Raw genomic sequence first — 27,229 nt, forward strand, 5'->3', positions numbered from 1 at the left:
TGAAACTTTGTGTTCTTTGATCCTCATTCCTTTCCCCATCCCTCCCCTCTAGGGAGATGAGAAGACTATTCTTTAAAATGATGAAGAGTGGGGACAATACCCAAATAATATGTAAGAAAAATTTGCTATATTTAAATTACTTAGAGGTTGCAATAGAAAAAATTATATATGCCCTATGTCATCAGGTATTGTGCCAGGTGGTCCTATAGTCTTTTTCTAAATTAATAAAAAATAAGTTTATTAAATAAATTTAATAAATACATTTTTTTTGCATCAGGGATTGAACTCAGGAGTGCTTAACCACTGAGCCACATCCCCAGTCCTTTCTAATTTTTAATTTTGAGACAGGGTCTCACTAAGTTGTTTAGGGCCTCACTAAATTGCACAGACTGGCTTTGAACTTGCCATCCTCCTGTTGTCAGCCTCCCCAGTTGCTGGGAATACAGGCTTGCACCATAATGCCCTGCAATAAACTTACTTTTTAAGAGTAGTTCTTGGTTCACAGCAAAATTGAGCAGTAAGTGCAGAAAGTTCCCATACACCCTGTTCCCACAACACCTGCAGTCCCACGTACATACAACTTCCTTCACTTTTGACATTGCACACCCCAGTGGAACATTTGTTACAACTGATGAATCTACAATGACCCATTCACATTCAAAATGGCCTTATAGTTGATATTAGGATTCACATTCTATAGGATTGGGCAACCATATAATGACTTGCATCCAGCATTAAGCATCACAGAGAGTAGTTCCATTGCCCTCAGTCCTTGTGCACTCCCAACTCATCTCTCCCTCTCTCCTACCCCATGGGGAACCACTGTTCTCTTTGCTGTCTCCCTTGCTTTGCCTTCTCCAGAATGACAGTGAAACCATATAGTTTGTAGCCTTTTTGGCTTGGCATCTTTCATTTAGGAATGTTGATGTTAAGTTTCCACCATGTTTTTTCATCGATAGCTGATTTCTTTAAAGTGTTAAGTAATGTTCCATTGATGCCTCACCATTTATTTCTTCATTTACCTACTGAGGACATCTTGGTTGCTTCTAGGTTTTGGTAATTATGAATAAAGCTGCGATAAACATTGGAGTGCATGTATTTGTGTAGACATAAGTTTTTAATTAATTTGGATAAATATCAAGGATTGTACAGTAAGAGAGTATTCAGTTTTGTAAGAAACTCCCAAACTGTCTGCCAAAGTGGCAATTTGCATTCCTACCAGCAATGAACAAAAGTGCTTGTTGCTCTGCAGTCTCGCCAGGATTTGGTGGTGTTAGTATTTTGCATTCTGGCTATTCAAATGGGTGTACAGAGATATCTCACTTGTTTTAATTTTGTTGTTTAAATTGTTTTAGTTTACAATTCCTTAATGAAAGATGATGTTTTGCATCTTTTCATATACTTGCTTAAACCTGTATGTCTTGTTTAATGTTTTTCTTTGATGAAAAAGACTGGATTATTCATTTTTCTTATTGTTGACTTTCAAGAGTTCTTTGCGGATTTTGGATAATGACTTTTTATCAGATGTGTTTTTTTCAAATATTTTCTCTCCATCTGTGACTCATCTTTTCATTCCCTTGACATTTCTTTCAAGCAGTTTTTAATTGTAAGGAAGTCCAGCTTATCAATTGTTTCCTCTTCTTCATTCTTTAATAATTTAATGTTATACAGATTCAATGCAATTCCAATTAAAATTCAAATGACGTACTTTACAGAAACAGAGCAAGCAATCATGAAATACATCTGGAAAAATAAGAAACCCAGAATAGCTAAAGCAATCCTTAGCAGGAAGAGTGAAGCAGTGGGTATCACAATTCCAGAACTTCAACTATACTACAAAGCAATAGTAACAAAAATGGCAAGGTCTTGGTACCAAAATAGACAGGTAGATCAATGGTACAGAACAGAGGACACGGACACAAACCCAAATATACTATTTTCTCATACTAGACAAAGGTGCCAAAAACATGCAATGGAGAAAAGATAGCCTCTTCAACAAATGGTGCTGGGAAAACTGGAAATCCATATGCAGCAGAATGAAATTAAACCCCTATCTCTCACCCTGCACAAAAATCAACTCAAAATGGATCAACAACCTTGGAATCAGACCAGAGACCCTGCATCTTATAGAAGAAAAAGTAGGTCCAAATCTTCAACATTTTGGCTTAGGATCAGCTTCCTTAACAGGACTCCCATAGCACAAGAAATAAAAGCAAGAATCAATAACTGTGATAGATTCAAACTAAAAAGCTTTCTCTCAGCAAAGGAAACTATCAGTAATGTGAAGAGAGAGCCTACAGAGTGGAAGAAAAATCTTTGCCACGCTTACTTCAGATAGAGCACTAATTTCCAGAATATATAAAGAACTCAAAAATCTCTACAAGAAGAATACAAATAACCCAATCAACAAATGGGCTAAGGAAATGAACAGACACTTCACAGAAGAAGATCTACAAGCAATCAACAGATACATGAAAAAATGTTCAACATCTCTAGTAATAAGAGAAATGCAAATCAAAACTACCCTAAGATTCCATCTCACCCCAATTAGAATGGTGATTATCAAGAATACAAGCAACAATAGGTGTTGGCGAGGATGTAGGGGAAAAAGGTACACTCATACATTGCTGGTGGGGTTGCAAATTAGTGCAGCCACTCTGGAAAGCAGAGTGTGGAGATTCCTTAGAAAACTTGGAATGGAACCACCATTTGACCCAGCTATTCCACTCCTAGGCCTATACCCATTGGACTTAAAATCAGCATACTACAGAGATACAGCCACATCAATGTTTATAGCTGCTCAATTCACAATAGCCAGATTGTGGAAACAACCTAGATGTCCTTCTATTGATGAATGGATAAAGAAACTGTGGTATATATATGCAATGGAATATTACTCAGCCACAAAGAATAATAAAATTATGGCATTTGAAGGCAAATGGATGAAAATGGAGAATAACATGCTAAGTGAAATAAGCCACTCTCAAAAAACCAAAGGATAAATGATCTCGCTGATAAGTGGATGATGATACATAATGGGGGTGGGAGGGAGGCAAAAATGGAAGAAGGAGGAACTGTATAGAGGGAAAAGAGGGGTGGGAGGGAAGGAAAAAATACAGAATAAATCAAACAGCATTGCCCTATGTAAATGTATGATTACACAAATGGTATGCCTCTACTTCATGTACAACCAGAGAAACAAGTTGTACCCCATTTGTTTACAATTAAAAAAAATGGGAAAAAATAATAATTTAATGTATTTCATTGGAAATATATATATATGAATAATCCGTCTTACAGATGAGAAAACAAATGCTCAGAGAGTTCAAATTCAGGGAATTAAAAATCTACAGACTGAGTAGGGCTCTGAAACCAGGTTGTGAATCAAAGTGTCAGATTTAAGATAATCAACAAAATACTTCAAAAAGAGATTTTAATAAAGAGAAAATAATACCAATGATCCTTTCATCTGCAATTGGCTCTGGGGAATGCATTCCACAGTGACCCCTAAGACCTCTGTGGTCATGACCACCTGTATATTCTGGTCCCCAGTCACTGCTGCTGGGAAACATCATCCCTGCCACCAGACTGCTGGGTGGCTTCTCTCACTTAGCCACTAAACAGGCTGTCAGAATGGCCACTATTCCTCCTGACTTGCCCTTCCCTCTGCTCTCCACCACACCCAAACCAAACTCTCTTGGATGAACAATTATATAGTCTTCAAATGTAATGAAACTGTTGAAGATTTCTAGTAAAGTAATATACTTTAGGCATTTAAGTTGATAGGTACTACTTTTAATTTAGTCTATTTCTTTTTTTTTTTTTTTCTTTTGTGGAATGAAAAACTATGTCTGCTCTCAAATATTTTCACACTTCCTTGAAAAGATCGTGCACTCTGGGCACGGAATGGTTTACATTTGTTACTGGAAAAAAAATCATCCATCCCTTTTCATCTCCCCTTCAATCAGTGCTTGTAAATGTTTGGCTTACCAAGTCAACTACCCTCACCTCTTCACCTCAGTTAACGATATGCACCCATAACCCCACAAAGTTGATGTGGCTGTATGGAAATGCCAAGGACTTCTGTTTTCTGTTAAGTCATTCAGCCACATCTTAGAGAAAGTGGTAAGATCTGTTGGACTTTTAGAAGTTCAGGCACAGCTTAACAGTTTCTAAGCCTCAGCATATAGGATATGGAAACTGAGTTTGGGGTCCACAGGTTAGATATACTAAAAGTCTTTTTTAGTTGTAGCATTTTGTGCAAAAGAAAAAAAAAATACACCCAAGAATACTATTTCTGCTTCACTGTAATTAGCTCTTGTTTCTCTGGCTAATGGCCTGATTACTTGCCCTTTTCCAATGGGGTCTCTAGCTATTTTCACAGTTTAAGACTGTTTGTTTATGTTTGCAGGTGATAATTGCCTTCTTTCCAGTGTTTTTTTTTTTTTTTTTTCTCTCTCTCTCTTTTTTTTCCCCTACTTTTCTAAGACCTTTCCAAGTTTCTCCTAGGCTTTTCCCCACATCTTTCTCTGTAAATGGTTTAGATTCCATTTAGGGAGATGTCTCCTTAAGTATTTATTCTATTCTAGGTGTCAGTGCTTTCTTAAAGTACTCTATGTTTTCATTCAGTCAACAGAGAAGAATCAGATAGCTAGCATGTGTCATCTCCCCTTCTACCCAGGGTTTTAAATGATGGACTTACCAAATCAACTGCATTTACCTCCTCAAGTTTTCATTATGTGTCAGGCATTGTACAACAAGCTAGGAACATTACAGTAAATAATAAAATATGGTCACTGCATTAGTCAGCTTTCTGTGGCTGGGAAAAAAATATATGAGAAAAAGTTACTATAAGGAGAAAAGGTTTGTTTTGGCTCATAGCTTTAGAAGGTTCTGTCCATGGTTGCTTGGCTCTGCTGCCTTTGGGCCTGCCTTTGAGTATATTATGGTAAGAGCATGTAGTGGAGAAGACTGCTCACCTTGTGGTGGCTGAGAGACAGACAGAGAGAGAGAGAGAGAGAGAGAGAGAGAGAGAGAGAGAGAGAGAGAGAGAGAGAGAGAGAGAGAGAGACACATGCACACACACACACACACACACACACCGGAGTCTCAATATTCCCCTCTAGGACATGTAACAATGACCTAATTTCCTCCCATTAGGCTCCACCTCCAAAAGGTTCCCTCACATCCCAATAGCACCATGGGCAGGTGACCAAGTGTTTAATGCATGAGCCTTTGTGGGACTTTTCATTTCTGAACCGTAATAGTCACTAGATTGGTTTAGTTTTACATAGGAGATCAAAATGGTGCTAGACTATTAGTCACACAGTAAATTAATAATTGCAAATTATGATAACTGCTATCAAGGAAAGTCAGAAGGTGCTGTATGAGACTCTATGCATGGACCTAACAGATGGGTAGATTAAGGAAGGCTCCAAGGAGGTGCTGTTAAGGAGTCTGAGAACTAAAGTCTAAGTAGGAGTTTGGTGAGACAAAGGGAAAAACTATTGCAAACAGAAGAAATAGTATCTAAAATGACACAGGTTTTAATCTAAGTTTCACATTTCGCACTAGTTAAAAAAATTTTTAAACAGATATAAAACATTTTCCACTGCTGTTAGAGGAAGCAGCTGGACATCTTTTATTTGCCTATATTAAGAGTAAATTTTTGATAGAGGTAAAGAAAGTAGTGATTGATAGATAAGAATATGCTATCACTTAACCTCTTTTCAGAATGCTCTTTTTCTGATAAAATAGTACCAAAATTTCCTCACCATGTTGCTACAAATCATATCAAATAGATTGTTTCTATGGGGCATGGTGGCATAAGCCTATAGTTCCAGCCACTTGGGAGGCTGAGGTAGGAGGATTGCTTGAGTCCAAGAGTTTGAGCCCAACCTGGGCAACACAGTGACACTAGCTTCAAACAAAGAAAAAGTTTCTTGTCTTTACTACTGCTTATCCCATAACTGAACCCTCTGGTCTTCTGTCATCCCACCTTCCTCTTGTTCTTGAGGTCACTGGATTTGGAGACAGTTCCTCATCCAAGTAACTTTGATCATTTTATGAACTGTAGGATATGAATTCCAGAATTAGTGAACTGGAATACCCCAAGGTTAAACCCACATTAAAAAATTTAAAAAAAACTCCTCAGGTGATTATGGTCTGGAAAAAAAAAAAAAAAAAGTCTGTGAAGTTCTGCTCCACTGTTATTCATGGACCCATGAGCAAGTTGCTTACCCTTTCTGTGACTCAGCTTCCTCAAATGTAAAATAGGAATCTTAATAGTACTTACCTTATGGGGTTGCACTCAGCATATAAAGAGGTAGACAATCCTGCTTCATGTCACAGATTTGGATAGGAAACACAAGTCTTCAAGGAAATGGTAACATCAGGAACTTTGGAAACAGCGTCGTCCCAAGGGTAGGAGGGCTTCTGGAGTCTTCTCTGGTTCTGACTTCTGAGGTCACTTTGTGAGCTCTCCACCACTGCACAGCTGAATGTGGTACTGTGGACCTCAGTTTAAACCCTGTCTCTATGCCTTTTTTTAGAGTACAGCCTCCTCCATCCACTCTCCTTGATTGGCATGAGGTTATTAGTGCCCAGACCATACTTTCTTGGGATGGGGAAAGGTCTGTAGCTCAGGAAGGTCAATCAGAATATTTATTTCCATGGGTACAGGAACTGCTATGTAGGTTTAGCAGAAGACCCTGGCAAGATGATTCAGAGTCCATTCTCAGTGATGGATATGGGCACTAGGGGAGAAAGGGTCTCTTCTTTTCAGTTGATATCAATAAAGATGATAAAAGCCTGGGATTTCTCATGGGTATCTTCTTTGTCAAACACAGTAGTTTACTGACTATGACAGTGAACAGAATAAAGTCAAGCCAAGAAGAGAAGCCAGAATGGAGAGAGTACTGTCAATGACATTATTAGAACACCAGATTGAGTGATTCCTGAAACAAATGTGGACTTCCCAGGAACTATTTTGAAAAGTCTCTTATTAAGTGTGCCTATCTCCCTCCCTCTCTCCTTCCCTCCCTCCCTTTCTTTCTTCTTTCCTTCCATCCATTTATCTACCCATTTATTGATTTAGCATACTTGAAAATAGATTTCTGTCTCTTAAAATCCAGTGCTGTGTACAACAAATACATTTGGATGTTTTTCTTACAAATGTGATCAATATAGCTTATTCCAGGGTGTCATAAAGCTGAGTTGGAAGCCTGAGGAGAGAAGCTGAAACTCCCACCCTCTAATAACCAGGGAAAATAAGAGAAGTGTAGATGAGAGAGGGAGGCAGGATTGACCCTGTGTTACCCCTTTTTGTATTATAATAATGAAAGAACAAATGCATCAATGTATTTCAAATAAATGAATTAGAGAAACTTATCATAAAAGGTTTTAAAAATGATTTCCTATTTGAACTGCTTATAACTGTTGCTACTGCCCAGATATGATCCCAGATTCGTGTAAGCATGTTCCTTCCATTAAATGAACAACCTTAATACAAATGCCGGTCCTACAACTTCAGTAAGAGCTTTTGTCTTATATTAAAGCTTTACAATATTGTGTTCCATTGTGAGTAGAACTCTATTCAAAGTTACACTGAATACAAACTGCAATCAGGTTACAAACAACATTAAAAATTAATGAAAAATCAGCCTTGTAGATGCAGAGCAACAATAAAAATTGTGGAAAGGAAAAACAAAGTAATTATGCTATACAAGTTTTGGTTAAGACTTGGGCAATTATTCTGTATTTGAAATTTAGATCACCCCCTCCCCCATGTAATTATTCATTAGACTTACTAACACACATTTTTCAAACTAGTAAGAACTCCAAAATGTACAGGTGGGACTGGTAGAGAGCAAAGATAAAGATAAAGATAAAGATAAGTTTGATGCACAGGGAAGCAAAAGAATATAGGAAAACATTAGCTTTTATTATACAATCTATCACTAAAAATGTGCAGGCATGTCAAGGTTATCTTTATTTTGTTATAATACAAAGAAATAGATATGAACCCAATACATCTCCACTTTGACTACTGAAATAAGAAAAAGTGCTGAAATAAGAAGTTTGAGCAGGAAGATCAGCAATGTTAGAGCCAGAAGGAAATGAGAACCACTCCTGTGATAACTCCCTTATGTTTTAGGTCAGGAGACAGTTCCAGGGGATCGAGGGCCTTGGCCAAGGCAACTGGGTTACTTAGCAGGAGTTCCCTTGGAGCCAGCAGCAGTTTATCTCTTTCTTTTAAATAGACACCTATTAGGAATAGCATACAGATCAGGCAGAGTTCCTGCATTGGACATTTTCTGAGAATTAGACATGCATTAGATGTGTTCTTAGAACTCTCCATGAAGGAGATTCTACTGGTGCTGAGTATCTGCTCCAGTTATGCATTCTGTAATCAAGAATCACCACAAGATGGGTTTGGGGAAGACTGGAACCACTGGGTCTGAGCTAAAATCCCATTGATTACCAACCTTCACAAGCCCTGTTGGTGCTTTGACACATGAAGCTAAAGACAAGCGTCTCAGACTCAAGGTCCCACTAACCTTTCCTCATTTCTCCCTGGAGTGCAAGAAGGGTTCTGTCTCAGAAGTTATTTGTCTGATTAAGAAAAGAGATACAATTGCCTTAACTCCTTTCCTAGGATGATCTCACCAAATAATCAGGAAAGATGAACCACTACTGTATTTTGGAGGGTGACTCTGGGAGGTCAACTGGGAAACTCTTTGCTCACAGTGCTGTTGGGATGGTCACCTTTCCCTAACTTGCCACTACCTTCCCCGCTTCCCTTTCTCCTATGAACAAGACAGTTAAGCTTCAAACATTCTTTCCTTTGAGTTTTGTATGTTGTATGCACATTGCTTTGTTTTTCTCTTGCTAACTTGGCAGCACTTTATTATTGGAATGTTGGCCTTGATCCTTTATGATTGACAGGAAAGGCATGGCCCCCTTTTCCTCCCTACTGTCCCTTCTCTGTCAGTGATGAAGAGATGAAGTCTCCTGAACCCAGTGTCATGTCAGAGCCAATACTCAGTAATGTCTCTAAATCTGATTATTTCTATGATCTTGGTAAAAGACCATAATAAATATTCAGTGGGATCCTAGTGACTTTATTGGAATTGTATGGATTTAAAAAAATAAATAAAAAGTTTGCATTTGTAGAAAAAAGTAGCTTCTAATAGGGTAAAGATAGATTTCATGCCATGGGTTGAGTTAAATTCTACAGGAGCAGAACAAAAAGAGGGGAGAAGTCTGGGGAAAGCTAATAGGCAATGGGGAGAAATGTCAAAAAGAAGGGAAGATTTATTCATTTACCCAGGACACCTTATTAGTTCTCAGAGCTGCTGGGATCCGTTTGCTCCAAAGCAGGCATAAATATCACAACCCTAGAAGTGACCATTTTTATATGTTGACATAGAGAATGTGGTTTGCTAGGATCTGAGGAGACAGCCAGAATCTAGTGATGAGCCTGCTCTGCAAAAGCCACCACTTCCCCAAACCTAGGCTCTAGACACTTCTGATCAGGCAGAGGAAATACTACTCTGTCACATTTTCACAAACACCCTCTCTTGGGAATTCTTACGTTTCTCTGCAGTACTTGGCCATCAGTGATTCTCATAAATATTCAGAGAATACAAACATGGATAGATATATGCCCTTATAAATTCACAGGAGTCTTACAAGGGAGCTCACTGCAGGAAAAGCAACACGATGGTTGGAAGTTAATATAATGATTCACAACAGTAGTGTTACACACTGTACACTCACAAGAAATGTAACCATGCAAAGGGTCCCCAAAGTCAAAACTGAATAAATGAATATTTAAGAATTCCAGATGCTAAAAATACACCTGAGATCTCATTTTCTTCTTAATCAGAAATTGCTTCAGGGAAGAAGCCTCTTTGCCTTCTGGAATCCAACATCAGCCAAGTGAACTTGGCATCTTGGCAGAAATCAAGGATAACCTGACTCTTGCCAATTGTAAACAGAAAAGAGGAAATTTAAATGTAAGAAACACAGAGGAAAAAAGCTGCCTACCTGTTGCTCTGAACTAAGCAAGACTTATGCTATTTAAATTTCAGTGGGTAGTGCCATGGTAGAATTGGAATCCATTCAAATTTTTTTTGTTCAAATCCATGCCCACCATTTCAAGCTCAATTGAGTGGATGTAAAACACTTCCAGAGAACAGAATTAAAACCTATTAAACTTTCCCATTACAACTAGATTTCATTTAAAGTATGTCACCATTTCCCCATCATTTCTGAATTGCTTATAACTTCACACACCTTCCAAAACCATAGCACCATGCATTCTGGATATGAGTTTTGGGTTTGCAGTTATATCTTCTTCCTTAGCCTTTTTAAGGTTATCAGACATACTACCTTATATTCAAAGCAAACTGGGAATCTCAACCTAATTTTCTGTCAGTGGTTCAGTGAAGGGACTTCTGATTTCTGTTGATTATTGAATTGCTTCAGGGATGGATCTAAAATGCAAGCACTGACCCTTAAATGTCAATCATAAAATTCTGAGTCCAAAATTCTGAAGCAATTTCATTGTTTACAATATATTTCTGGCAGTGTGATAATAAGCAGACTGACCATTTTATGGATTTGCCTCTCTCCAGAGCAAACTTAAAAGAAGCCTTAGTCAAGCTTACATTGGTTTATTGAGTGCATGAAAGCTGGATGCTACTCTTGTTTTCTCCTGTTATAGATATTTTTGGCTTTATATATCTGACCCATGTTTTCAAATTGACAGTTTTTCTTAGTGATATTAAATATGTCTTTTTTAGCTAACTCTTATGCAATGGGTCAAGTAGAAACCAATGAGAAAATTTTACACTAAAAATTATTTGTTTCTAAGCATATTTCATATTATAAGAAGAACAAAATTATATAAGCTTAATTTATATATGTTAACCATTCACAATGAATTGGTCATAAAAGTAATTTGAAAGCTGTTCATAGGACCATGAAATATATAAGTCCTTACATCTATTGTTGTTTTTAATTTTATTCACAAACAACTATTAATTGGGACTTTACCCAGAGGGCACTTGATAAGCATCCTAGAATTCTACATTTATCATTATGATGTTTTTATTAAGAGTGTGTTTAGGTGTTTTCCACAAGTACTGGGCTCAGGACATAGCCACAGCGTGGGAAGGTGGGTAGTTTCCCACTGTATTGCTCTTCTGAAATAAATCTAAACCACTCTGACATCAATTTCTGCCTTTCTTAATTTTTTGAAAAATTAATGAAGAAAATTCTCTTTCCATCAAGAATCTTTACTAAATATGCAACCAGCAGCCACCCACATAGCCATTAAATGTCATTTGAATAGAAGAAAATGACATTTGCACATGATAGATTTTGTTCTTTCCCTGATATGAGGCCAAACAAATGGAAAGTTTCTTGAGAAATAACTGTCAATGTCAGTGAGGTTAACTCTACCCCCACATTCTTCTTTACTGGCTTTTAAAAATCACAAACACTTTGGAAAACAATTTTGCACTATGGGTCACATAGATGGGTAACCCAAGTGAGTTTTAAGAGAAGCAACTGAATGGAAGTTTAATAACTAACCTGTAAAGTAAATTTATTTAACAATGGAAAAAAAGCCAGAATATTACATTATACTACAATTGAACTACATTATCATTAAAATACTGCATGATGAAGTTTTGCCAAAAATATGTCACCATGACCGAAGACAATCATACACTTTTTCTCCACGAAATGAGATGGTGGATTCTCATGGGCACTCTGAAAAGACAAGACTTCCATGACTACAGAGGGGGTGTCTGACATATGTATAAGAGAAAAGGTATGCCAGTGATTTCTATACAGATATTTCTAATTCGATATTTTCAAATTGGGCTAACAAAATCTTTCCTATAATGGTCAAGGAAAGCACAAGACAGGCCCAGGAGATGCAATGATATGTCCCCTTAGTGCTACCATCCCAGATCATGGTCTAGTTGGTTGAGGATGAAATAATATACTCTATATCTACCATCATGAGAGTTTTAGCCAGGACCTGTAGAGAGCACAAAAGGGGGGCAACTTAGACAGCTGAGGAACGAGACATGTTCTAGAGGCACCTGCAGGGACTGAGGGTTAGGGAATCCAATGGACAGTTCAATAAACTGGAAGTTTAGCTCAGTTGGAAGCTTAGTGCAAAGCCAGAAATGTGGCCAGAAATGAGCGTAAAGAGTTAGGTACAGGCCATATCATGAAGGACCTGGCCAGCAAAATTATGGAGTATGGTTTTGTCCTGAGGACCACTGAGGGGTCAGAAGGACTCCAATGTTTGACAGCTTTGATCTTCCTGACTGTGAGGAGCTTGTGGAGCATTCAAGCACCTATACTCAGGAAGCAGATGGCTACAGAGGTTTGAGAAAGATTGGATTTCTGAGGATGGGATTGCACAGGGGATGTACAATGAATGAGATGAAAAGAGGGCTGAGGGGAGAACTCTGGGGGACACTGATGCTTAAGGGATGGGAACAGGAATCAAACAGGAAAGGGAGTGAAATCAGAGGAGCAAGAAAACTGGAAGAGTCTGTTCACATGGAGGGCAAGGGAAGCTGGCATGGGTGAGGTCGCCAGGATCTGGTGCTGCAGAGAAATCCAAAGATGAGGCCTGGGGAGGACGCATAGCATTCAGTAGTGGGGAAGTTCTTGGGAAAAACAGGACCAGTGGTTGATGGGGACCAACTATAGTAATGAGGTAAGGGTAAGTGGAGAGAGTAATGAAATGGAGGTGGTGGTCACACAAAAATGTTTTAAAGAAGTTGAAGAGGAGGGAAGAGATCCATGGGGCAACAGGGAAGGAGTGGTTGAAAGAATTGGTGAGTTGAGTTATACTTTATTTTTAGATAGGGGAGATTGAACTGTTTTTAAATATAGATATAAGGAAGCAGCAGAGATATAAAAAGATACAGGAGAAGAGAATAAGCAGAGGATAAGTTGGATCACTGGAGGGGTAAAGACCTTGGAAGCCAGACGGGAGGAGGAGGAGAAAGAAAAGGAGCAGGAGGTAGAGGAGGAGCAGGGAGAGGGGAAGGAGGAAGTAGCTGGAGGAAGAGGGAGAATGGAGGTAGAAGTAGGTAGTCTACATGGTAGTAACAGGAAGTTCTGGGAGTTTTAACTTTGATGCTCTCATCTCTTTTCTATGGAGGAGGAGGAGAAGCCATCTTCATGGAGACACCGGGAGAGATGTTCTTGAAGAGAGGAAGAGGAAAGAGTCACTAAGGAGGAAGTAACACATCAGAAATTACTCCTCTAGAAAATAGGGGAGAGAAAGTTTAAGAGGGAATAATAGGATTGCCAGGCAACATTAAGGTCCCATTAATTTATCTGGGTCTATCACAGTCTACAGCTACCACATACAAAAACAGACAGCCAAGGTGATCTTGAAGAATGACTCTATGAAATACAGTATTTTGTGAAGTAGCTTATATAACTTCCTCAAAACTGGAGCAAAACATTCCTGCAGGGCTATTCCTAATTCATGAAGTGACCCCAAGAAAAGTAAAAAGAATTCCCTAACATCTTTAATGTAGGATAGTAGGGGACATTGACTGACAAAGTAGGTATTTTAACTGTTGGAAGGATATTGCTCCATTAACATGATAATCATTAATTAAATGATTTCTGCATACTGCAGTAAGCCTATGTAACTGGTATGACTAGTGACCCAAAAGTTTGACTGGCAAAATGAAATACCTAGAGTCGCAAAGCTCCCAAACAGACCAAGAAGGTAGAGACTACACCAGATATATGCATAATCCATTGGTTACTCTTACTTTCTGGAATCTCCCTTCCAATTTTTTTCCATTGATCTCTTTACTGGGGTCTCCTGTGTTCCATGTGCTGTGACCCTGACCCTCAGGGGACTGCCAGTAGGGAAGCAGACAAGCATGAAAGCAATGTTCACAGCCGATGTTGACTCACACAATAAGCTAAAAGGTTTAGAAATAGAAAGAGCACACCAGTGATTTATTCTCTGTGTTTGATTAGCACAAAAAAATTATTTTCAACCCCATATATGAAAGACCACAAAACTTCTAGTATTCTGCAACTTAGGGAAAAACAACAGGAAGACATTTAATGAATATTGAAGTTCTTTTATTTAAAAATGCCTCACATTGCCAGGTATCTGCTTTAATTTGTGCTGAACTAGATGCTATGCAACTTCCCAACAAAACTTTCAGTAGCTTGATTTCCTCTTGAGAGTTAGTTTGGAAAGAAAGCTACAGAGTGAGGAGTGAGTTGTTCCCAAAGACCGTGGCTGTGTAACAGTGAAATGTCTTCTGAAACTGGGGCCCGACCAGACTAATCATAATAAGTTCTTTGAGCACAGATGTTTCAGCTGGAAAAGCAAGACCAACTTCTTGCTTCTGGTGATGCATCTGGTTGCTAGACTTACAAAAGCTTTGGGACAGTTATGTTCAGGTCACTTCAGGAAATCTACAAATAATTCAAAGTATCTTGAGTTCTCTTGGGTCTCAAGGGGAAGGAAGAAAGGAAGAGGAAAAGAAGCCTGGAGGAGAAGAGGAGGAAGTTTTGCACAGAAAAGATGGTTCTCAGGAATCAGCTTTGAGGCTATGCAAATTTACACCTTTCAGCTGCTTCTCTGTAAAAGGAGGAAGCTGGGGCCAGCTGATGCTTTGGATTTAAAAAAGTTTATTTTTATTAGGAGAATTAGAGTTTGGGCTAGGTAGTATTACATACCGAATCAATACTTGCTAACAGGACTTAACTTGCCTATTGCTGTGAATAATTTAGTGAGTGAGGGCTTTACACTCATACTGGAAGTCCACACTAATGACCCGGTAATTATTTTAATCGATTTTCAATGAACTGCTAACTACTCTGTTGGCATACCAATAAAGAAAGAAACACTGTGATAACAGATTCTGTGTCTGATGGTTATATCTTTCTGCTATAATTCTGCATGGAAATCAGTGTACCCAAATAAATATTTCTGTGTATGTTTTCCTAGAATTACCACTGAACATATGTGGTGTTTAAGAAGTCCTAGTCTGGATTCAACTGAGCAAAGAAAAAAATAATAATATGGCAAATAGAGTTTTAAGCATGAGGGAATATTGTAGCATATGTAATTTCTTCCCAACCTAGAAACTCTCAAACATGTGAACAAAGAGATTATACAACGATATTCCAGCAGAATCATGTGTGAGAGCAAAACCTTAGAAACAATTTTAATGTGCATCAACTGGAGATGGATGTATAAATTGTAGCATATCCACATAATGAAGTATTAATCTAGCAGGTGAATGAATTAGAACTACCCGTATCAATATAGACAAGTTTCAAAAACCTGCTGCTGAATAAAAAAGCAAGTAGCAAAAGAATATATGCAAATGGAATGAAAAAGCAATACGTGAATGTGTTAAAAATTATAGAGACATGGATAGGAATGTGATGACAAATTTAGGATTGGTGACTATCCCAGGAAGGGAAAAAAGTATGGAAGCAGGAGAAGAAAGGAAACCAGAATCTGGAGTGCTTAATCCACTTGTTCAAGGATACAAAACAGATTAGAAGTCAGTAGCTTTACCTCAGAACTTTCCACTACAAAATACCACCTCCAAAATGGAAAGCTTCTAAGACTTCGCTAATATCTCCTTTAGACACAAAATGCTAGCTAGCCACATGAAATTTAACAGAATAAGAGACTTTAAAAGGTTATCTTATCTGAGTCCTCATTTAAGTTTTGAATTTTCCTTACAATATGTCTGCTAATTGATGACCTAGACTTTGTTAAAAACAAAATATGACAAATAGAAAAATTAACCTCTCTGGGTAACATATTTTCTATTTTATTATTGTTCTCAAAGTCTTTGATCATTTCATCCTTTTCTCTTTTTGTGAGTTTTTAAAAATTAACATGTAAGAATTGTTCATACTTGTGAGATAGTGATATTTCAATACAATTATATGATGTGTACAGATCAAGCCAGGGTTATTAGCATTTCCATCTCTTTATTTCATTATGTGTGGGTCCTTCGAGCTCCTCTCTTCTAGATCTTCATAAAACATGTATCTGTTATTGGAACTCTAGTCGCACTTCTGTGCTGTTGAAAACAAGAACCCCTTCTTCCTAGCTAACTGTATTTTAGTACCTGTTATCCATCTCTCCCCACCTCTCCCAACCTTCAGTAATCACTAAGTTACATTCTTCTATACTGAGAGCAACATTTTTGGCCTCTGCATTTAAGACAGTTCATAAGGAACTGTCTTTCTGTGTCTGGCTTACTTCACTTAACATAAGGTACTCTAGAGTCCATCCACTTTGCCACCAATAGTAGAATTTCATTCATTTTAGGGCTGAGTAACACTCCATTGTGCAAGTATACCACCTTTTCTTTCAGGTAACACATTTGTGATCTCAAAGGAGGTATTTCAGGATACCCCTGGAGAAAATCTACTCCTTACTAAACTAAGTACTTTGATTTCTGAAAAATCCAGAGGTAAACACCAGCTTCACTTTCCCTCTTAACTCAGTTAAACTTGGCTTTTAGTGTGCTTCATTCATTTGGCTAAGATTTACTGAGCATCTACTCATGCCAGGCACTGCATTAAGTGCTAGGGCATGGTAGTGAATAGGTTGTAGTGTAAAATAAAATATAAACAGTGATGGCAACTCTTCTGTGCCATTTGATTCTTTAGTCTCTATCATAAAGGATGAATAGACATGATGGGTTCCATATTGAGGGCCCTCTGAAATTCAATAGAAAGATGACTGCTCACTGATATTGGGGGAAAAAAATTAAGAAAGAGCAGGATCTGCGTGGGACCTTTGAAGAAGTAGTTCCAGGAACCTAAACACTTGCTGGGTTTACTCTATCACTGCCCCTCTTTTCCTTTCTGATTTTCTTCTCCACTCTTTACAAGCCTAGCACCTTCGGCCACTCTGGTCTACACAGTGGAAAACAGCCATGCAAGTTTCTGAGTATTACATCATGCAGTACAGACAGGCCCATATTCCAGGTCTTAAAAACCAAAGCCCCAAGAAAGAATCATTCACTGGCCAAGCTTAGCTCAGTCACACAATTCCTGGATTCCTAAATCATTGTGTGCAACAGTGTACAGTAACATACTAATAATGATGGGTCTACTGTTGATCAGACACCTGTCAATGGACCAAATGAAGGGTTACTTTGTAATATGGCAGTTTTGGGTACAACTTAGTAGACTGTGTGGGAGAAAAGGAGCAGCCATCAAAAGAAATGGAGGAATTAGGGAGAGCAGCCTGAGAAGAGTAAGGGCTGTTCTGAAGCAACAATGTGACTCTGCGTGTGTGCTCCACATACAGGTAGAGATCTAAAGCATTCAATTAAAATGCATTAATAGATCTTCAAAATTTATTTAAAAGTTTTGAAAGTTGCTAATAATAAGACAAAATCATTCTTGCCAGACCCAGACAAAATGAAAGCTGAGAAATAATGAAGAAGGGTTTATGCTTGCCTAAGTACTGTCCCAAAAAGACTTTGTGAAACCCCACAAACTTTGCAGAGCTTGCAAATGCACATATTTCTGTGACAAAGTTTACCTTTAATATTCTCTAACTGCAGCAGTTCAGATGAGATTCTCTAGACAAAACATTGACTCAGCAATCAACCCACCGATGAACTGATGGCAATTTCTAACTCTGGGCTTGAAGACCAATGTATCCAAGTAGCTTATGTGAATTTTCCCCTTTCTGCTGGTAAAAACTTCTCTTTGCCTCAACCTCCTTGAATACACACATAGTTTGTTATGACACCTGTATTCCCACTACAATGCTATTCCTGGATAAGTTCAATTAATCATTTGAAATTCTCTCTCTCTCTCTCTCTCTCTCTCTCTCTCTCTCTCTCTCTCTCTGTCTTTCTCTCTTTCTCTCTCTGTCTAGCTGTTATTTGGTTTGACAAAGGGATGGAATCTCCTTCAGAGTTTGGCTACTGAACAGCATTCAATGTAAGGAGACTTTAAGCAACTTGAAACTATTCTACCTTCCTTTCTGGGATATGAGGTAAAAGCAGGGTATAATATTGACCTTTCCAGAGATTCAGACACCTGGGGTAGAGAGTGAAGACAGAGTCCACAGGGACCATCAAGGTACAGGGGACTGAGTGAGTAAGAATCAACAGTGAAAAGGTGAATGTGTCTGATTCATAGCAAAATAAGGATCGGAATCAGCACCCGGATGCAGGAGGAAGCTTCAGGAGCCCTGCAGACCAGCACACAAGTTCTCCACCCTTAGGAAGCTTCCATGTCACTGGGTGATACAGATCATATGCAAGCAAACAAAAAGTGATTAGAGATTGGAACAAGTGCCATAAAGTAAATTTAAAAAAAACCAAAAACAATAACAAGACAGGTGCAGTGAGAGAAAAGATCTGGAGATTTCTACTCCTCATAGGTTGGTGACATTTCAGCTATAGCCTATAGGATTAGAAAAAGCCAGCAATGGAAACAGCCCAGGAAATGTGCTCCAGGAAGAACAGCTAACACAAAGGCCCTGATGTAGGGACAGTAGCATACAAGGCAGATGTGCTGTGGCAGCACCCAAGGAGGTAGAAGCATGTGCTCACTTGATTAGAAAATGTTTGCCATCCTGGCTAAACCAGGGGGAAGTAATTCAAAGGAGCGACTTTTTCAAGAAAAGCAATTGTATTCCTCTGGGACTATGATTGACAGTAAACATAATGTCTTCCCATGTTAAAAGTGGCTTTGTTCTGATTCAGGTATACAAAGATACCCTGAAAGAAAATATAATTTCACTACAACAACATCACAATCAGGATGAACAGCCTAATTTTGGAGGAAAAGGATGTATTCTTTCATCAGAGAGGCTCACGAACAAAGAAGGTACCAGTGTAGTCTAGAAACAATTCTTCATGCCAGAAATAAACTTCAATGTAGAGAGAGAAAGAACAAACTTAGTTTGAAAAAGAGAGCAAGACAGACTCTCCCTAGAAAACCCAAGAAGCATAGAAGACAGTTTGCTTGTGAAAAATTGGTCAATTGTCTGAGAGGAAGCAATAAGGCTGCCTTCCTTTGCCTGAAACCATGAGCATACAGCTACAACTTTTTGCTTTCATATTTACAAAAACACAGGAGGGTTGTTATGGTTTAGATATGTGACATTCCTCAAAAGCTCATGCGTGGAATAATGCAAAATATGTTAGAAAGTAAAATAACAAGATTATGAGGGGTCTATCCTAATCAGTGGATTGATCCACTTTGATGAATTAAGTGGGTGGTAACAAAGGCAAGTATGGCATGGCTGAAGGAGGTGGTCACTAGAGGTGTACTCTGGAAGGGTCTTCTTCCCTGTGGCCCTTTCTTCCCTCTCTCTATTTCCCAGCTGCCTTCAGGTGATCAGCACTCCTTGATCATACCCTTCCACCATGATGTTCTGCCTCACCTTGGACCTTGAGTAATGCAGTTGACTGACCATGAACTGAACCTCTGACATTGTGAGCCAAAATAAAATTTTCCTTCTCAAAATTGTGCTCAGGTCTTCTGGTCACACCAACACAAAGTTGAATGAAACAGGGTTAAAATACAACTGAAACCCTGATGTTTGTGTACTTTTGAAAAAGTAAAACAGAAAAGTAGCCATCACTTGGGATACAACCTTGATGTTACTTCTCAGGTAAAGCATATTTGGGGGCAGAATCTCATAGAACTTGAATTGGTGGGATTGGTGACATAAATCTTCTTGTTATTTCTTTATTTCTTTATTTATTTTTGGTACTGGGGATTGAACTCAGAGATGCTATATCACTGAGTTACATCCCCAGATATTTTTATTTATTTATTTTTTATTTTGAGACAGTATCTCATTAAATTGCTTAGGGCCTCACTGAATTTCTGAGGCTGGCCTTGAACTTGAAATCCTCCTGCCTTAGCCTCCCAAGTCACTGGGAATACAGGTGTGCACCACCACACCCAGTGTGACATGACTTTTAAGAAAATGTGATTATAGTTTTGACTCAACCATTTCTTCATTTATTCCCTAGATCATTTTGTTTTGTCTTGTTTGCTAGTGCTGGGGATTGAACTTGGTCTCATGCATGTGAAGCACATGCTCACCACAGACCAAAGTGGAAATATAACTATATGATTCTTTAATAGGTCATCAATGATAACTCATAGTAAAATCATTGATCTTAGGTACTAATTCTTAATCATAAACTAAATTCACATATCAGTACTTATTTGGTGCAAATCAGAAAGAAACTGTTAGAAATCACAAAAGATGTCTACTTAAAGATGAAAAAAAGTCAGAGTGTCTGAGTTCAAAGTATATCTACACAAATGTTATTAATAGCTAAAGTTATTGGTCCTCAATAAAAATGCTTAGAGATTATTCAGAAAGATTTTTATACCATTATAATATAGAATACTGCTAGGGAAATGCTTTAGTTTAAAATGGCTGAGACCAAACTTAGTTCTGGAACATCTTAGAAATAATATAAGCTATTAGATGAACTCTATGTTAAGTTTTACTGTTTTGTGTTTTTTAAAAACATGCATATCACTAGTTGATAGTAAATTTTATTAGATATTCTTCTTTCTAACACAAATTACATACAAGATTAATACACATCACATTGTGAAAGAATGTAGAGGAAATGTATGGTTTAATCAAGGGTGACCTTCATTGTGTTTTTCATGGTTAAAAAATCTGAGGTTTTATCCTCCATGAAAATGATCGAGCTCTGTTATAGGGAAAGGGTGAGCCTCATGAAGTGTCACAGATACAGGTAAGTGAGTGAGAAGAGATTAAGGATGCAGATTCTATTAATTAATATACGGATCTTTCTAAGGAGGTTGCTATAGTCCTCGGATGCCTTGGGGGTTTCTGTAGTCCCGTGTTGAATTCTTTGTCCCTGGAAATTTTCAAATTATCTATATAAACATTTGGTGGGGAGGTTGGATAACTAACAAAACATTATTTATTCACCCACACAACTATAACATCATGCACCTATCACATATTAGGTTCCATGCTATGGAAAGGGGATGCTGAGATCAGTCTGCCCAACTAGGTCCCTGTCCTATGGAATTAAGACAGAGAGGGATATGGACAATAAATGGTCAACAAGTAACTGAATGAAGGGGTACTGACTGTGATGATTTTTGTGAAGGGAATAAAGAAGTGAAGGGAGAGTTGCGGGGGGACTTTATCTGTAAGGGTGAATAAGGGAAATGACATTTGAGCTAAGCATTAACAGGCGAGAGATGGGAGGTGGGAGATGAGCATCCCAGGCCTGACACTGGGGCACAGAATCAGTAAAGGGTTTGGTTTGATAGAGGAAGAGATATGGCAATGAAACTAGAGTCCTTTCTACTCTGTGGCTATGGGGAGATATTTTTGTTAAAAAAAGAAAGTGATATCATAATGATAATGACTGAGTTCACTTTCCATTGCTATAACTTAACACCACAGACTGAGTAATTAATAAAAAATGAAGGTTTATTCAACTTATTTTTCTAAAAAATGGAAAGTTCAAGATCAGGCAACTGCATGTGATGAGGTTCTTCTTGCTAGGGGGACTTCTCTGTGGAGTCTCAAGTGGCACAAGCATCACAGGAATGTCCTAGTTCAGGTCTCTCTTCTTCATATAAAGGCACTGCCCTGCTGAACTAGGGGCCCATCCTTATGGTCTTGTTTATCTTTAATTACTTTCTTCCAAAGGTAATTAATACCATATATTACCTCCAAATACCATAGATTCAGTTCTACCCTCTTCGTAGCTCATGTGGGGATTAAATCTCATCACAAGTCTCCATGGAAACATTCAGACACAGAGGGTGTACACAAAAGGATCTTTTAATTCTTTTCCAGATCTGAGATTCTAACTCCATCATGATAGGGTCTTAGCTCTATCTTATTGCAAACATAAAATAGTTACATCCCCATGCACTTTGATCCTTGTTCTATTTGTCAGCAAGATTCTGCCTACAGAAAGAGAACAAAATGGCAAGTGTGAACAGTAGCTAGGGGGAGGGAGAGCTATTTTTGTGATTTATTCTGAATTTGTCCTCCTGGCCTGGACACCCTGTCCCCAACTCCCACCCCAGTCCTTCCTGTGTTTCTACCTGGACAGCAGTTCTATCACTGACAACTGACTGGGATCTTTAATTTGGTCCCAACTCATTATTTTTCCCCCAAATGGAGGGCCTGCATTTTTTCTGTAACCCTAGACAATCCTCTTCTACCAACACACCAGACAGCACTCAGGGCCATTTTCTCCCTTACTATTCAGGAGACTATATTCTCCTTGAAAAATGAGATCATGTCTGTCTCACCAGTATATCCTCACATTCACCACAGAGCTTGGCATCTCTAATTGCTAAGTCTTCAAGACATACTGTTGGGGTCATGGACACCTAACTTTGGAAGCAGCATGAAGAGATGTGAGATGTTACAGGACAATGACCCCCTCTCTGCACTTAATCCTATCATTCTCCTTCTGGCTTCTGTATGGGGAACCAGAATAGCATTGGGCCAGTTAGGTTGCATTTTAACCTGAGCTGGAACTGAGACATTTTCTTTTTTCTTATTTCTTAATAGGTCAAGGCCCACGCTTGGGCATGATTTAGTATTTCTGAATTATGACTGAGTCTTAATATGAGAACTCAGAACAAGCTCTGCATCATTTCTAGGATGACAATGCCAACTGCATTCCTTGTATGCACCATGCTGAATGCTTTTCCAAGTATTGGCTCCTTTCATCTTCAGTGCAACCCTATGTGGAAAATATTATTAACTTCATTTTGTAGATGAGGAAACTGAGGCTTAGAAAGGATAAGATATTTGTTCAGTCACAAAGCTAGCAACTAGAACATATGAGCTCTTCATATCTGTCTGAATGGAAAACATGTATTCTTAAATATTACAAACAAGTTTTTGAAATAAAATTCATAATGACATTGATTCACAGAGAAGTAAGAAATGAATCATTTAACTCTTTATCAAAAATTGGTAGTATTAAGGAATCCAATTGCACAACTGTACAGATTTTAATTTCTCTGCCATGCATTTTCCCCTTCACCTATGAAAGAATGTCTCTTCATAATCTCTATTTGCATATCAGAGCATTTTAAAGATTTATTTTGGAATTCTAAAACATTTTATTTTAATAGAAAAAGCCCAGGAAATCCAACGATTCTTAGAAAATAGTCCATATCTTAGATTCTAAAAGCCTTAAATAAGATATGATAAGAACCTAAAAGTTATCACATGTAACTGAAATGTACATTGGATCAAAACCATTCCAATCCTAAATCTTGCATTATTTATAGGAAGTTTCAGGAGCTGAAACCAGCTCATCTGACAAGTTTCTTTGCATGACAGTTCTTAGATATCTAAGAGAGAGATTTTTCAATTTTTAATTTAACATCGAAGCACACATTCTTATATTTTATGTTTAAAAACAGATTGCCTTTAAAAATGCCTGATGCTCCTGGTGTTATTTAAAACATATACAAAATATGGAGCTACCTCTAAATCTAGGAAACTATATAATATACCACAAGGTCCTGGCCTGCTGTGGGGCAGAGCTCAGGCAGAAGTCTTCATGAAGAATAATGCAGATTTTCTTCAGTTACAACATGAAACTTGAGTTAAAGGTTTATGCTCATTGTCACTAGTAGCTTGGGAATCATCACATATAGCTCATTTAAATATATTAAGAATCCAACAAAGTGCTTCTGGAAAACTACAGATACAATTAAGAGGATAAATGGTAAATGTTTTACCAGCCAATCTTAGCCAAGGACCATAATTTTCCAAAGCTTGCAGAAACAATGAACTCAAATTAAGATTCCAAATTGCAGCCGAGGTTACACATTTATGTATTGTATGTTGCTTAATTTACCAATTTCAGTGATTTTAAAACATCTGCACTTATACTGTTACACTTATTCTCTGTCTCCTTATCCACTGTTTCAATAAGGAAACTCAGCATTCACTGAAATAGGAAGGAAGTGTGTGGGTCACACCCAAAACTCTCAGCTTTGTACTTATAGTCACATCATTTGAACCCTTCTTTTCCTTCATCTGTACTATAGATGGGTCGAAAATCCCAGAGGTGAGCATAGGGTACAAGCAAGAGCCTCATAGTGGAACAACCTAGGTTCAAATGTGGGCTTTCCCTCTGCACCAAGGCCTACTGGTGAGAGGCCTCTAGTAAGCTCCTTACCCTATTGAGGCCTCAGTTTTTTTAGCTGACATTAGAATACCACCCATCTAGCAAAATACCATGAGAATTAGAGAAAATTTATGAAAGCATTTAGTTATGTATTAAGTTCTCAATAAGTAGTAGGTATTGATGCCTATGGATATATTTTGTAAACTATATTCTACTTAATGTTCATTATTGTATGATTTGACTGCTTCCTCAGATGTCATAGTTTCTTCCTAACAGACAAACCACATTTCTCCCATGTGTCAGTCTGTACATGTGAACATATTTTCCTTTGTGTAATGGAGTCTTGTGACATTCTTCTTGTAAATTTGTATGAGACCATGACATTAGCAAATCTCCTGATATTGAGATCTTTGATTTTTTTCTCCTTTGTGGCATTCCAGTCTAAGTCTATGGTGAGTTTCAATTAATCTGTTCATTGTACACCCACTGGAGGTTACTGTGTGACAGGATCTACATCAGGAGTTATCTTTCAGGAGGAATTAGTCCATATAATTTATCACAGGTGGTTTCATTAACTAGTATCAGTTATTATAATAAAATTCTTCAGTAATGTAGGAAAGTTAGTGCAATCTTATATTTCATATAAATTACAATGGGAATTAAAAACACATTTTGACAATGATATAGATTCTCTAGAAAATAATTATCAGCAATTTCTTTTCACAATTAGAGATGATTAAGAAATAATTGTTTTTACTTTATTTTCCTTAATAGTCATTAAACCATAGCCTATTTCTATGAATAAAAACAAGTAAATTTCACAATAGTAGACTGTTTATATATTTCTATAATATTCTACACTATTTCCTTTAAAAATACTATATTATTATAAATACAATCCATTTTAACATTAATTGAATGCCTCCAATGTGCAGCAACTGCTAACTGAATGAAAAAAACTACAAGAGGAGCATAGCAGGGCTCAGTGAGCTCTTGCCTAAGGACCAAATCTAGTCCACCATCAGCTTTTTGTAAATAAAGTTTTATTGAAACACAGCCTGGTCCATTTGGTTACTTTTGTAATACCTTTGCAGAGATGAGTGGACATGATAGAAATGGTCTGGCTTGCAAAGCCTAGAATATTTTCCTTAATCTTTCACAGGAAAAGTTTGTTAGCCTCTGCTTTATAGTATAGGTATTAAAGAATTTCTGTGTCAATGTGGAATATCACACAAAATATTCAAAGAATTAAGGAAAAAAAAAAAAGAGAGAAAGGGAGTGTTCTGTACATTTTAGCTCCCCCTTAGGCTTATGCCTAATGTTTGGTGGACAGACCAGAGATAGAAGAAGTGCTATACTTTTGTAAGCAAATTCTCTAAAAGCTATCAATGCTGGGTTGAAGGGACCAAGCTGTTCCCACTGATACAAGAAATATTCTAAGTGTTAAGCCTCCAAGCAAATGGTCACTGGAGTTGTATGATCTTTCTTTCTTCTAGGAGATAAGAATTGAACTTTTGTAAGTCATTTTGTTGTTGTTGTTGAAAAAACAACAAAACAACAAAACTATGTTATCACAGCCTATTTAATTGCAAAGGGTCATTGTTACATTATAATTAAAATAGAAAAAAAAAAGTCCAAGCGTTACCTGTATGTTGCTCTTCCATCCAGACTTGCAAATACATGAAGAGGAGCAGCCCTGCTACTCCAAATATCAGCAGAGAGAGGAAGACTTGCTTGGGGTTCATGACCACTTCAGATGGCTGCCTTTCTCCTCATGTCTGAATCTGAAGACCACATGATTTGTTTTCTCATAAAGCTTTAATCTTTTTGGGTCTTTTGAGGGCTCATTCCATTAAGTAACCTAGAATTTAAAACAAAATCCATATTTACCTGACTGATGGCACTTATACCCAACTAGGATAAAAACTTGCAGGATATGGATAACAGTGAAGACTTAGATGCAGTTATGCTCTCAAGACAGGGAAGAGTGAAGTAGATCTCTCTGGAATGGCAATTTGCTATTGCACACTTTCATCTAGGGAGTGTAGCATCCTACAGTTAATGAGTAACACCCTAATACAAGTCAGGTAAACTTTGGCCAGACTTAAGCTCTTTGTATTGTAAAGTTTAGGCTTATGTTAAGAGGATTATAAAAGAGAGGAAAACTAATAGATTGTATTGCTGAAGAACAGGTCTTGAAAAACATGTTTGTAGAATGTAGGAAAATACTTCATGTCATAAAAATATAATTGTTCAAGGTGGTTGCTTCCAGGAGGCAAGTGGATACCAACATCTGTGAATGCTCAAGTCCCTTATAAAAAATGGCATAGCATTTGCACATAACTTAAGCACATCCTCTGGTATACTTTAAATTATTTCTGGATTACTTATTGTATCTAATGCAATACTAATAGTACAAGAATAGTTATTGTACTTGTATTGCTAAGGGAATAATGCAAAATAAAAAGTTCGTACATGTTCAATACAGTCACAATTTTTTCCTTTCCAAATATTTTCAATTTCAGCTTGGTTTAATTCACACAGATAAAGGGTTGACTTCATATGAAGTTCCAAAAAAGGGGTGTTTAATCTAACATTTCCTTTTTATACAAAAGTAGCAGAATTTCTTAAATTTACATGATGAATTTGAAAACTGTTAAAAGTTTAAAAGGGTAAATTTTAAAAGGTCAGCAGTCAAGGACTCCTCCCACAATAGCTCAGAATTACTGAAACCTACCTCAAATTATAGAAATATACCTCAGTAATAGAAGGTTACTTTATTTTTAAAAATACTGAAATGTCTTTCTTTTAGAAAAAAAATTCATTTAATGTAATCTTAAGTTACATCCATTTTTGAGAATCCAATAAAAATGCAAACAACTCCCTATAGAAAAATATAAACACACACAAACTCCCATAAAATACCAGTATGTTTATGCACCTTCAGTGAAACTCAAGTCAAGAAAGTCTGCTCTGAGTCAACCACAGGCACCTGAGTGCTGAGCCTGGCTAATGGGACCAAGTCATGACTG

General features: G+C 37.6%; 1 protein-coding gene across 5 annotated transcripts in view; it reads right to left on the reverse strand.

Moving 5' to 3' along the window:
* Positions 1 to 27,229, reverse strand: part of CHST9 (carbohydrate sulfotransferase 9) — a 267,638-nt gene that overhangs the window by 210,634 nt on the left and 29,775 nt on the right. For 2 of the 5 annotated variants that reach the window (XM_079108649.1, XM_079108648.1), the window contains exon 2: positions 25,843 to 26,058. In XM_079108649.1, coding sequence (XP_078964775.1) covers positions 25,843 to 25,942 — 100 coding nt within the window. In that variant the 5' untranslated portion in view covers positions 25,943 to 26,058. Of the gene's footprint in view, positions 1 to 25,842; positions 26,059 to 27,229 lie in introns of those variants that run through there. The other 3 variants (XM_079108647.1, XM_079108653.1, XM_079108650.1) reach the window with 3 other exon arrangements.

Source organism: Sciurus vulgaris, assembly GCF_902686455.1.
Source record: "Sciurus vulgaris genome assembly, chromosome: 13".
Taxonomy (NCBI): Eukaryota; Metazoa; Chordata; class Mammalia; order Rodentia; family Sciuridae; genus Sciurus; species Sciurus vulgaris.